This window comes from Arachis duranensis, chromosome 2 (assembly GCF_000817695.3).
Source record: "Arachis duranensis cultivar V14167 chromosome 2, aradu.V14167.gnm2.J7QH, whole genome shotgun sequence".
NCBI lineage: Eukaryota > Viridiplantae > Streptophyta > Magnoliopsida > Fabales > Fabaceae > Arachis > Arachis duranensis.
This window is the reverse complement of record NC_029773.3, coordinates 49,971,441-49,985,405: the sequence shown is the minus strand read 5'-3', so window position 1 is coordinate 49,985,405 and position 13,965 is coordinate 49,971,441. Positions and strand designations below refer to the sequence as shown.

Sequence of the window (13,965 nt, the reverse complement as noted above, 5' to 3'; positions counted from 1 at the left end):
GGATTCTATTCCGGCCTGATTGAGAACCGACAGATGAATTCCGCTATGCTGTGACAGAGCATATGCAATCGCTTTCACTGAGAGGATGGGAGGTAGCCATTGACAACGGTGAAACCCTACATACAGCTTGTCATGGAAGGAGACTGGCGTGTTTGAAGAAGAAGACAGTAGGAAAGCAGAGATTCAGAAGATGGAGCATCTCCAAACCTCAACCTATTCTCCATTACTGCAAAACAAGTAATCATTTCATGTTCTTTTGCTTTTCACAATCAATCCTGATAATTTCTGATATCCTGACTAAGATTTACAAGATAACCATAGCTTGCTTCAAGCCGACAATCTCTGTGGGATCGACCCTTGCTCACGCAAGGTATTACTTGGACGACCCAGTACACTTGCTGGTTAGTTGTGCGGGATTGCAAAAGTGTGATTGCAAAAGGTATTTTTCAAAATTTTTCTATGTTTTTGCACCAATCTAAACATTCCAAACCTCCAAATAGCTACTCAAAACATCTTAGAACCTTATTTAACATACTAAACTATCAAATATACTCAACAAACTAATTGAAATATAGAGACATTCAAATCAATTAGCAACTTCTAATTATTAATCAACAAAGGAATTAGATAACTCAAGAGTCACTAATTACTCTACCTTGGCCAAGAGGAACAAAACCTACACTAAAACCCAACCAAACATTTCATCAAACACTTGGAAGGTACAAAAGAAAAGCAAAGCAAATTGACAACAAGAATAGAATCTAACAACAATTATTGAAAGGAATAACAACAACAATAAAAAAAACACAATTATTATGAATTACCTTGAATTGAATTGAAAGAAAATTTAAGGAACAAGAGTAGATCTACAACAAAATATAAGAACAATATAAATGAAAGTACAACAAAAGAATGGAAGAATGATGAATGTAACAACAAAGAATTGAGAGATAGAAGTAGAAGAAGATAAATTAAAACCTAGATCTAAGAACTAAACCTAATCATAATCCTAGAGAGAAGTGAGAGCTTCTCTCTCTAAAACTAACTCTAAACTAATCCTATTGTGTAAAAATGATTAAAAGTCATAAAGTCCCTTTGCTCTTCAATCCTTGGCTTTAAATAGCAGTTTAGGCGCCAAAGTTGGTTGAGATTGGGCCCCACAACCCTTGAGAATTTGTTGAGTGCGAATTCACTTAAAAATCGACGCATACGCGCACAGCATGCGTACGCGTCCATGGACCGTTTCGCAGGGTGCGCGTAAGTGCCACGTGCGCGTGCGCGTCCATGGACGAGTTCAACTCTTTGGCTTTTCATGATCTTATCCACTTTGCATGCTTTCCTCTTTACTTCTTTGATCCATTCCTAGCCTTTTCAATCTGAAATCACTAACAAACACATCAAGATATCTAGTGGAATCAATGGGAGATTAAAATAATCAAGTTAAAGACCTAAAAAGCATGTTTTCACACTTAAGCACAAATTAAGGGAGAATCACAAAACCATGCTAATTCATTGAATAAATGTGGATAAAAGGTATTAAAATCTCTTAAAATCAATACAAGATAAACCCTACAAATGGGGTTTATCAGGGCCAAGCAAATCACAACCCGATCCAAGCCCGATTTGAATTCAGCAAGCAAACCCCTCTCATTTGCCTTACCAAAAGCAACGTTCACTTTTGTACCTTGGTCAGAAAACTCAGAAAAGTGAGAAAGAGAAAGAGAGAGCTTCTTTCCTAAGCTATTCATCAAAGAAGCAAGAAAGAGAAGATTAAGCAAATGATAGAAGTCTAATCACCCATCATCAATCTATATCAAGAAGAGGTCAGAAGCTAAAGGTAATTTTTATTTCCTTCTACACGTATCTCATTTTCTTCTCTTCTTCCCAACACTCTGTCATTCCAAAAATGGGTTACAAGGGAAAGTTGATTTCTTCTCTAATCTGCTGTGCATCCACAGTCAGAAGTGTATCTTGGGGACTAAGTTGGTTTTCAATGGCTAAGATAGGGTTTTACCATTAGAAACATCTATTTATGATGTCATGAGACTTTTTGTCAAGAAAGAAGGTCAGACTCAAACTTTCAATTTGGGGATTAACTGGGAAAAAGGTGATGTGGTGTGTTGGTGAAACTCAAGGCTCAAGGAGTTGACCTAGGAAGAAGAACCAAGTAACATGCAAGGAGCAGGAGCGCAGGTACATAGAAGAAAAGGGGGGCAATGCCCCCCCCCCCCAATTTTATTTATTTAAAAATAAAAAAATAGTCTAGTCCCCCCTTTCTTTATTTCCCAGCCCCCTCTCTTTTTGTTCTATCTTTTCCAAACCCCCCTCCCTTTAATTCCTTAAAAAAAACTCAGCCCAATAGCCCATTTCTTATCTCATTTTTTTATTTCCCAACCCCTATCCCTTTTTTTAATTCTCAACGTACAATCATTCCCCAATTCCCATCCCCCTTTTTTTATTTCCTAGCATACGAGTCTCTCCCTCTTCCCCTTCCCGCCTTGGCTTTCCAAAATTTCAGGTAACAACTTTTTCTATTCTTCTTTTTTTTTATCTTTTTAATCTTCTTATCTTTTATAATTTTACCTCTTTGACTTTTATTTTTTTTTTTTGTTTTTTGCAGATTAAAAAAAAAGATAGTAGTTTAACAAGTGATTTTTCACTCCTCTTTCTCAAAAAAGGTTCTATTTTTATTCTTTTTTATATATTTAGTTATTTACTTAATTAGTTAATTTATGATTATTTGTTAATTAAGTTTATGTTATTATATGTTAATTTGTATATTTATTTTTTTATTTGTTAACTATTTAATTACAATTTTATATTATTTATACTAGGATGTTAGTATTATTGTTCAGAATTTTAATATTATATTTTATATTGAAATATAATTTTTATATTTTGTAAAGATTTAAACTGTAATTTACACTTTTCGCTAAATATATTTTTAATTATAGGAACTTATTTGGCCATTTGAATTATGAGTAAGTTCAAAACCATTGATACATTTTTTAAAAGAAAAGATCAAGAAAATGAAGATACTTCTACTATTACTACTCCAATACTTGAGGGGTCATCAAATTTCATTACTTCAAGTTCTTCATTAAATAGCTCAAAGCGTCCACGACTTCTTCCAAATCAACTGGATGTTTTTCGTTTGGAAAGAGATCCTGGGATGCGACCAATGATTTGGAAGTTTCCTCCAAATAAAAGAGATGAAATCCGTCGGACTTATATTAAAGTTGGGCCAAATCAACCAATTCTTGATAATTATCCATTTTCTGGTGATAAAAGTCATCGTCGCTTTCAAGCTTCATGGTTTAAATTGTTTCCATCTTGGTTAGAATATTCTATAGAAGATTATGCTATATATTGTTTTCCGTGCTTTCTTTTTGCTAAGGAACCTTCAATCAATACGGGTTCAAATGCTTTTATTGAGAATGGTTTCAGGAATTGGAAAAAAGTAAATAGTGGAAAAGAATATGCTCTTTTGAATCACATTGGCAAAGGTCCTAACTCATTCCATCATAAGGCGCTGAAATCATGTGATGATTTGATGAAACAATCACAACATATTGACAAACTTCTTCATAAGCAAACATCAGAAGAGATTGAAAAGAATCGAATTCGACTAGGAGCATCTATAGATTGCATTAAATGGTTGACATTTCAAGGTTGTGCATACAAAGGACATGATGAAAGCCAAAGTTCAAGCAACAGAGGTAACTTTTTGGAAATATTGAAAATTTTGGGATCTTACAATGAAAGAGTGAAAAAGAATGTTTTGGAAAATGCTCCAAAAAATGCTAAGTATACTTCAAATGATGTCCAAAAAGAAATTCTACATATTCTTGCTACTAAGATGAGAAATTCAATCAGAGAAGAGATTGGAGATGCCAAATTTTGTATTATTATTGATGAAGCTAGATATGAATCTAAAAAGGAGCAAATGGCCATTGTTTTGAGATTTGTTATTCTAGATGGTTTTGTTAAAGAGATATTTTTTGATCTTGTGCATGTCACTGATACTTGTGCAACAACTTTAAAGAAAGAATTGATTTCTGTCCTTTCTCATTATAATCTCCAAGTTGAAAATATTAGGGGTCAAGGGTATGATGGTGCTAGCAACATGCAGAGTGAGTGGAATGGTTTGCAAGCTTTGTTTCTTAAAGATTCTCCACAAGCATACTATGTGCATTATTTTGCTCATAGGTTACAATTAGCATTGGTGGCAGTTTCAAGAGAGGTACTTCAAATTCATGAATTTTTTACTCAATTAAACTCTATTGTCACTATTGTTATTGCTTCTTCAAAAAGACATGATCAATTACAAGAAGCTCAAGCAATTGAAAATGCAAACTTGGTTGCTCAAAATGAATTAGAAACAGGCAAATGTGCGAATCAAATAAGCACTTTACAAAGAGCTGGGGATACTCGATGGAGCTCTCACTTTAATTATATTTGCAGTTTGGTAAAAATGTTTACTGCTACCAATATTGTTCTCAATAATATCATTGAAGACGGGACAACTTATGCACAAAGAGGTGAGGCTTATGGTGTTAGTAAAATATTATTGTCATTTGAATTTGTTTTCACTTTGCACTTGATGAAAGAGATTATGGGAATCACCAATGTTCTTTGCCAAGCACTGCAACAACAATCTCAAGATATTCTTAATGCAATGCATATTGTTTCTACATCAAAGTTACTTCTTCAACAATTAAGAGATGGTGGATGGTGCAATTTTCTTGCAAATGTTAAAGATTTTTGTGAAAAACATGAAATTGAAATCCCTAATATGAGTGCACAATATGTTTTTGGAAGAGGTCGATCTTGTCAACCAAGTATAACAGTTGAGCATCATTATCGAATAGATGTATTCTTGGCAACAATTGAATCTCAAATACAAGAGTTGAATAGTAGATTTAATGAGCAAACAATAGAGCTTTTGACTTTGAGTTGTGCTTTGGGATCCTAAGGACAATTTCAAATCATTTAATATTGAAGAAATCAGCAAGTTAGCAGAGAAGTTTTATCCCCTTGACTTTCCTTCTAATGAGCTAAATATTTTGAAATCTCAGTTGCAACATTATCAGCATGATATACCAAATCATTTGAAAGGCATTGGTACACTTTCTGAATTGTGCAACAAGTTGCAAGAAATGGAAAAATCAAGAACTTATCACATGGTTGATAGATTAATACGTCTTGTTTTGACTCTACCAGTGTCTACAGCAACAACAGAAAGAGCTTTTTCAGCAATGAAAATTGTTAAGACAAGACTCCGAAGTAAAATGGCTGATGAATTTCTTGCAGACAACTTGGTCATCTATATAGAAAAAGAATTAGCAGCTATTTTCGACACAAATTCAATTATAGATGATTTTGAAAATAGAAAAAAACGTCGAATAGCTTTTTCATGATACAAAACTGTAAGTGGTAATTTTTATATATTATTGTCTTACTTTGATTGAGATTATATATATATTAATTTTATCAATAGAAATAGTAATATAAAATATAACACCGCACCCCCTAAATAGTTAGCCTAGCTCCGCCCTTGGCAAGGAGATAAAAAGAAGCTCTCTGCTCATTTAGAACTAAGGAGAGATAACCAGAGTATTGAGGTTTTGTTCTGAGAAGTGTTCTTTGAAAAAGTTCAACTAACTAGACAGTGTAACCTAATCAAGGTGCATTCCGCCAGTATGAAGAACTGAATCAGAGGCTTGCTAATCTAGATTTTTGCATAGCACAAAGGCTGTTGATGAAGTCAATCTCCTTCATGTTTTACTGATTGTAATGTACTTTTTTATGTTTATCTTTCTGTAATTTCTTGTGAGAAAAGGCATTGTGAGAAAGCTCAAGTAAAAGCCATGAGTGGAAAAAGACTGAGTGATACACTTGAGAGAAAAGCCTAGAGTTATTTTCTGATTTCTTTAGGTTGGTTAAGTATCTTGTATCTTGTACCTATTAGGTATCCATTTCTTAGTTGGGTTAGCACTAAGAGTGAATAGTTAGATGTTAGCATAGCCAATATCAAGTTAGGTTAGAACTTGAGTGTGAAATTGGTGTATGTAATACTTTTAACTATAGTGGAAATTCCTCCATTGTTGTGGAGGAGACTGGACGTAGGTTGCATAGCACAAGGTAACCGAACCAAGATATATGCTGGTGTTAGCTTTTCTCTTCTCTGCTGTGTTCTATTTTCTGATATTCATGAGACAAAAATAAATTGTCTCATAAATTTCCGCTGCTGAGTACAAACAGAATCAAAATTAAAAGTTTTGATTTAAAAGGTAATAACCGCAACTGAAAAGGAAGGCATAGATTCAACCCCCCATTCTCTAAGCCTACCACAACCTTCAATTGGTATTAGGAGCTAAGGTCTCAAGAATCAAGCTTAACCACTTGGAGCAAGATCCAATGGTGAACAACTTGGGCACAACCATAGTTGCCTACACCCTCACTGAAGGCAGGAAGAACTATTCCTACTGGAAAGAAAGGATAAGGATCTTCATCCAATCCATTGACTATAACGTATGGAAGATTATTGTGAGCGGTCCCAAGATCCCAACAAAAATAAGTGCTGATGGAGTAGTGACTCCAAAAGAAGAAGCTGAATGGAACGAAGATGATAAGAAGAAGATAGAGCTAAATGCTAAAGCAATCAACCTTCTTTACTGTGCTATCAACTTTGAAGAGTACCAAAAGGTGTCTAAATGCAAGACAGCCAAAGAAATCTGGGAAAAACTCCAGGTTACACACGAAGGCACTAAACAAGTCAAAGAAACGAGGATTGATATGCTGCGAAAAGAGTACGAGATATTTAGCATGAAGGATGGAGAAAGCATTGATGAAGCGTTTGAGAGATTCTCAATTATAATCAACAATCTTAATGCTATGGGTACAAACTATGCAGAACAAACTTTGGTGAGAAAACTCCTTAGAAGCCTCACAAAAGAATGAGAAAACACTGCCAGTGTTCTAACCGAGAGCAACAACATAAGTCCCATAACCTATGATGAACTGAGAGGAAAACGCCTTGCCTATGAAGCCACACATACAAATACAGACTCAAAAAAAAGGGAATAGTCCTCAAATCACAGATAGAACTAAAAGAGAGTGAGTCTAGTGATGGTATTTCAGATGATGAGCTTTTCTTTTTTGCTAGGAGATTTAGAAGGATGATGAAAAGTAAGGGCAAATACAAGGGTTCAAGTTCAAAGGAGCACAAGTTCGACTTGAGCAAGGTGACGTGCCATCACTGCAAGGAGGCTGGACACTTCAAGCTAAACTGTCCAAAGCTCAAAAAGGAGGACAAAGGAAAGAAGGAAAGGAAGAGAGTACTCATGGCAGCTTGGGAGGATCTTGAGAATGACTCAAATGAAGAAGAAGAATCTGAAGGAGATGACAAAGACTGCTTCATGGCTGGAAACAACAATCTTGATGAGGTAAATTATTATGATTTGACTATTGAGGACTTGCATGCTATTATTGATGATCTCACTTTAAACACCTCAAAACTTCTTGACAAATACAATGAACGTAGATATGAAAGAGATGTGTTAAGAGCTGAAAATAATTTTTTAAAAGAAAAAGTGAAGGAAACTGAATGTGCTTTGGACATTATTGAAGAAAATAGATTTCTAAAATCTGAACTTGAAAAATTAAAAGGAAAGCACATTGTGGATCCTTCGTATGAGTTAATTACTGAAAATGAAAGATTAAATGATATGATTAAAAGGCTGAATGGTGACTTAGCAAAATTTGCTCAAGGTTCTAGTAACTTGGACAAATTACTTGCAAGTCAAAGACCATTGTTTAAAAAATCTGGTTTAGGCTACATAGCCAAGGAAGATGCAGCTTCCAATATTTCCTCTATAAAATTTGTGGTTTCATCATCAAATACAAAAGCCACATCTAACAAATCTGGTATTGGGAATGTTCCCACACTTGAGGAGAAATTTGATGAAGTTTATACAAGTGAAACTGAACCTTCACCAAGAACCGAACCTACTTCAAACAGGCCAGGTTTGGGATACTTTTCGAAAAATGAGGTTGCTTTCAAGAAACCACCATTTTAAAATAAAACCTCATATTCGAAAAAATCCAAAGGTTTTCAAAAATTCTGGTGAAAATGCTTTTGCAAAGAGGAATAATTATAACAAAAATCAGTTTGTCAAAAAAAATGCACCTCTTCCAAAAACCAGAAAATATCAATCATTTAATCATTTCCAGCATGGTAGCTCATCTAAATTTTAGCGACACACATCAGAAAATCATTGTGTTAATTGCAAGAAATTTGGTCACTCATATGCACAATGTTTCATTGAAAAAAGAGTTGTAGGAAACAAAGTTTACAATGTTGTTTGTGATTTCAATGCACTTGGGCAACCAAGATTGATTAACTTCAAAGGATCCAAATTAGTTTGGATACCTAAGGCTACTTGAAACTCTTCATGCAGATTTGCCTAGCATCCAAGAACAAAAAGGACATGTGGTACATGGACAATGGATGTTCAAGGCACATGATTGGAAGGTCAACTTACTTCATCAAACTAAATAAGTATGATGGAGGTTTTGTGACCTTTGGAGATGATGGTAAAGGTAAAATTATTGCTGTTGGAAAAGTAGGTAATGAGCAATCTACTTTCATTGATGATATACTTTTGGTATGCAGTTTGAAACACAATCTTTTGAGTATTAGTCAGCTGTGTGATTTAGGATATTTAGTGACTTTCAAAAGACTTGAATGCTGTGTTGTTAATGAAAAGACAAATAAAGTGATGTTTGTTGCCAAGCGTTTTAATAATATGTATGGACTTACTCTTGATGAACTAAAGGATCAAAATGTAGCTTGTCTTCACTCTAAAGAATCTAAAAAGTGGTTATGGCACAAGAGATTGGGCCATGCAAGTATGTTTCAAATAAACAAACTTGTAAAGAAAGAATTAGTAAGAGGTCTCCCTTTGATAAAGTTTGACAAAGACGGCCTTTGAACCTTTTTGCAAGAAAATTCAAAATGAAAAGGATTTAAAAATCTCTTCTATAAAAAGTTATCATGGAACTGAATTTGAAAACAATTTATTTGAATCCTTTTGTGAAGAATTTGGAATATCTCACAACTTCTCTTGTCCAAGGACACCACAATAAAATGGTGTTGTGGAAAGAAGAAATAAAAGCATACAAGAGATGACAAGAGCTATACTTTGTAAGAGTAATGTTCCAAAATTCCTTTGGGCTGAAGCAGTTAACACGGCTTGCCACATTTTGAATAGAACAATCATAAGGAAATTTTTGAAGAAAACCCCTTATGAATTTTGGAAAGGCTACCCACCAAACTTAGATTACTTACACATCTTTGAATGCAAATGTTTTGTTTTAAATAACAAAGATAATTTGGGCAAATTTGATCCAAAGGCTTATGAGTGTTTGCTTGTAGGATATTCCACAACTAGTAAAGCATATAGGGTTTATCATCAAGATGTTAGGATTATTGAGGAGTCCATACATGTTACATTTTGTGATACTAACTTGGTACAAAGTATTTTGGAAGATTGTGATGCAGGAAATCAAGCTCAAAAGGAAGTTGAAACTGTGCAAAATCAAGAAAATGGAAGTTCTATTCAAGCTGAACCAGAAACTGCTGTTGCTGAAAAGTTAAGAGACAATTCTATTTTGTCTCACGAATCTGAAGGAAATCCTGAAACCAGCAGTACCCAGAATCCCTTGGTAACTGAATCTGCCTCCAAGTCCACCAGACCTCGTGAATGGAGATTCTTGAAGAATTATCCAGAGGAATTTGTCATTGGAGATGTCTCTCAAGGGGTTAGAACTCGGTCATCCACTAGAAAGGCAAATGAAGAATCAAACATTGCCCTTCTCTCACAAATAGATCCTCAAAATGTCAAGAAATCCCTTAGTGACCCTTCTTGGGTTAAAACAATAGAAGATGAGCTTCTTGAGTTTGAGAAGAACCAAGTGTGGACTTTGGTTCCAAGGCCAAGTAGACAGAAAGTGACCGGCACCAAGTGGATATTTCGGAACAAGTTAGGAGAAGATGGCAGCATTGCAAGAAACAAGGCAAGGCTTGTGGCACAAGGATATGACCAAGAAGAAGGAATAGACTTTGATGAATCCTTTGCCCCTGTTGCCCGAATGGAAGCAATAAGACTTCTCTTAGCTTATGCTGCATTTTGTGGTTTTAAATTATACCAAATGGATGTGAAGTGTGTATTTTTGAATGGTGTGATAGATAGAGAAGTATATGTGGAGTAGCCACCTAGTTTTGAAAACACAGAGCATTCTAATCATGTTTTCAAATTATCTAAAACTCTCTATGGTTTAAGACAAGCTCCTAGAGCTTGGTATGAGAGACTTAGCTCTTTTCTTTTGAAAAATGGTTTTCAAAGAGGCACCACAGACACAACTCTATTTATCAAGAATTCTAATGATTCTTTTATTTTAGTCCAAATATATGTTGATGAAATTATTTTTGGATCAGCAAATGAATCCCTTTGTTTTGAATTTGAAAAACTCATGACAAGTGAATTTGACATGAGTATGATGGGTGAACTTAATTTTTTTCTTGGGCTGCAAATTAAACAAACTAAAAATGGTATTTTCATTCATAAAGAGAAGTATGCCAAGGAATTAGTTAAGAAATTTGGTATGAAAAATGCCAAACCCATGGGAACTCCCATGCACCCTAATTCTAAATTAGATAAAGGAGAAACTGAGAAAGATGTAGATGAGACTAGATATAGAGGAATGATTGGTTCTCTTATGTACTTAACATCCTCTAGACCCGACACTGTGCAAAGTGTTGGATTGTGTTCAAGGTTCCAATCCAAACCTAAAGAGTCACATCTTTCAGCAGTTAAAAGGATCATTAGATATGTTCATGGCACACCCAATTTTGGTCTTTGGTATCCTAAGATTGATGATTTTTCTGCAGTTGGTTATTGTGATGCAGATTTTATTGGTGATAGAGTTGATAGAAGGAGCACTCCATGCCTATGTTGCTTCCTTGGAAAGTCCTTGAATATTTGGTCAAGTAAGAAGCAGCCAACAGTGGCTTTATCCACTGCAGAGGCTAAGTATATAGTTGCTTCTTCATGTTATTCTCAGCTTATATGGTTAAAAACACAGCTTGCTGATTACAAATTAAATGCTGAAAATATTCCCTTGCTGTGTGATAATATGAGTGCCATTAATATTTCTAAAAATCCAGTTTAGCACTCTAGGACTAAACATATTGAAGTAAAACTTCACTCAATAAGAGAACATGTCCAAAAGGGGGATATTAGCATTCAATTTGTTAAATCAGAAGAGCAATTGGCAGATATTTTCACTAAACCACTAGCTGAGGACAGATTTTGTATGCTTAGAACTAGTTTAGGAATTTTAAGTCATGATTCATTGTTTGAAGATTGCTGATGTGTTTGTTGAAGATTTTGTTTCATAAGTTCGGATGAGATAATTTTGGGCAGAAGAAGAACCATCATTTCGAATTTAATCTTCTGGGCTCTGAACTTTCTTGGAATAGGATTCTGAACTTTCTTTTTTCAAGAGCACTCTTAACTTGTAGCTATTGCAAACCCACTCATGTCAAAGAGACATTTGCTGAATAAGAAATGAGAGATCTGGATTTTGTAGTGTAAAAATGGACATGGACCAAGCTTAAATCTTATTACACATGTGGTCTCCTTTTGTTCTCTAAAACCTTCAAGTGATATGAAACTCTCTTTTTGATTGGCTCTAATGAGTCTTTACCAAGAATTGGTCTTCGCACATTGTGAGTTTTGTTATATAACTATGGTGTTGCGGGTTGAAATATGATCTTGATTTCTCTTCCAAATTTTTCTTAGTATTTCAAAACGCAACATTTAGGTTTAACATGTCTCTAACACACTTTTTTGCAGGTCCTATTTTATTTTATTTTTACCACCTTGATGACTAAAGGGGGAGAAAAATGCATATATGAGGTTTGATAAGACATAAGACTTACTGAGATTATTAGATATTAGTTTTGACTAGTCTTGTGTTTGTTAATTGACTTGTGTTTATGAGCTGAATTCTGTATGATTTGTTTGTGAACTGAACTTGGCTGACTTATTTGTGAACTGAACTTGGATGACTTTAAGTCATTTGAACTTTATGTTGTGCTGGTGAATTGTTGTGTTGGCATTATTGTTTGTGTCCTCAGATTAAGCGATTAGCATATATTAAGGGGGAGCAACTCATATGAAAGAAAGGAAGAGCACATCAAGCTAATCTGGTATCATCAAAGAAAAGTCTCTGACACTTTCTTGCAGGGTTTAAGGTGTTGTTTTTATTGATCTTGCTTGTTGTCCACCCTTGATGACAAAAGGGAGAGTAGTAGTAGGTAGTAGGCATAAAAGAATTTGAAATTTTGCTACTGCTGTGTTTTTATTTGGCATGTGAATATGAATTTGCTTTACATGATTTGTTGCTCTGCTTTGTCATTGCTAGTCTTGATGCTCTGTTTTGGTTAAAATTTTGAGGTGGATATTTGTTCTAATTACTTATTTATTTTGACTCAGTTTTGGGCTAAACAAATCCACTTAGCCATGTTTCATGAGATGTTATAACTGTTTGAAACTGTTACTGTTTGCTGCATCCTTGGATAGTATATAACATTTTTTTGTTCCAAATAAGTATATGCAAACAAGAAAGAAAAGAAGAGCTTAAATCTAGGGGGAGAATCTCTTGAAAAGAAAAGGAGGAGCAACACAAAAGCAAGCAACATCATATTCAAAGGGAAGTTTCTTAATTTTACTAAAATTCAATTCCTTTTGATTAATGTTTAATTATGTTTGTCATCAAGGGGGAGATTGTTGAGTTAAGAAATTAACTAAATTAATTAATGATGACAAACATTATTTTATTAAGCAAAGTAAATAATTAGTGTTGATTATTTATGATGATATGTCGCAGGCCAAAAATAAATATAATGGAGCAGCCCAATTGGATGAAAATAAAAACAAGGCTGGAAGGCTATTAATCAACAACAACCCAACTCAAAGCAAGCTGAATCTATTCTAATGGGTCACAAAAATAAAAGAAGCCCAAAGATGATGAATAGAAAGTAAACGGGTTACATGAATGGAATGAACCAAGCCCTAGTCATCCATCTCAAGATGAATCCTTCAAGAAGTAAAGAAAAGGAACCAACGGGCCAAGCAAATCACAACCCAATCCAAGCCCAATTTGAATTCAGCAAGCAAATCCCACTCATTTGCCTTACCAAAAGCAACGTTCACTTTTGTACCTTGGTCAGAAAACTCAGAAAAGTGAGAAAGAGAAAGAGAGAGTTTCTTCCCTAAGCTATTCATTAAAGAAACAAGAAAGAGAAGATTAAGCAAATGATAGAAATCTAATCACCCATCATCAATCTATATCAAGAAGAGGTCATAAGTTAAAGGTGATTTTCATTTCCTTCTACACGTATCTCATTTTCTTCTCTTCTTCCCAACACTCTCCCATTCCAAAAATAGGTTACAAGGGAAAGATGATTTCTTCTCTAATTTGCTGTGCATCCACGGTCACAAGTGTATCTTGGAGACAAAGTTGGTTTTCAATGGCTAAGATAGGGTTTTATCATTGGAAACATCTATTTATGATGTCATGAGACTTTCGATCAAGAAAGAAGGTCAGACTCAAACTTTCAATTTGGGGATTAATTGGGAAAAAAGGTGATGTGGTGTGTTGGTGAAGTTCAAGGCTTAAGGAGTTAACCTAGGAAGAAGAACCAAGTAACATGCAAGGAGATAAAAAGAAGCTCTCTGCTCATTCAGAACTAAGAAGAGATAACCAGAGTATTGAGGTTTTGTTCTGAGAAGTGTTCTTTGAAAAAATGCAACTAACCTGACAGTGTAACCTAATCAAAGGTGCATTCCGCCAGTATGAATAACTGAATCAGAGGCTTGCTAATATGAAGTCAAT

At 34.7% G+C, this 13,965-nt stretch overlaps 1 protein-coding gene across 1 annotated transcript; it reads left to right on the top strand.

The window, feature by feature from the left end:
* The first annotated feature begins 2,977 nt into the window (after nucleotides 1–2,977).
* LOC107474442 (uncharacterized) lies at nucleotides 2,978–11,464 on the top strand. The gene is made up of 5 exons (XM_016094062.1): nucleotides 2,978–4,873; nucleotides 5,079–5,286; nucleotides 7,837–8,028; nucleotides 9,566–10,080; nucleotides 11,429–11,464. Exons 1-5 carry the CDS (start codon nucleotides 2,978–2,980, stop codon nucleotides 11,462–11,464), a joined length of 2,847 nt encoding a protein of 948 aa, XP_015949548.1.
* The last annotated feature ends 2,501 nt before the right edge of the window (nucleotides 11,465–13,965 follow it).

What these genes read in the sequence shown, in the direction of transcription:
- LOC107474442 (XM_016094062.1), top strand. Translation starts at nt 2,978, where the DNA reads ATGAGTAAGTTCAAAACCATTGATACATTTTTTAAAAGAAAAGATCAA. An exon ending in TGTTAAGACAAGACTCCGAA is followed by an intron (nt 5,287 to 7,836) that starts GTAAAATGGCTG and finishes AATCTGGTTTAG; the next exon opens with GCTACATAGCCAAGGAAGAT. An exon ending in ACCTACTTCAAACAGGCCAG is followed by an intron (nt 8,029 to 9,565) that starts GTTTGGGATACT and finishes ATTGTGATGCAG; the next exon opens with GAAATCAAGCTCAAAAGGAA.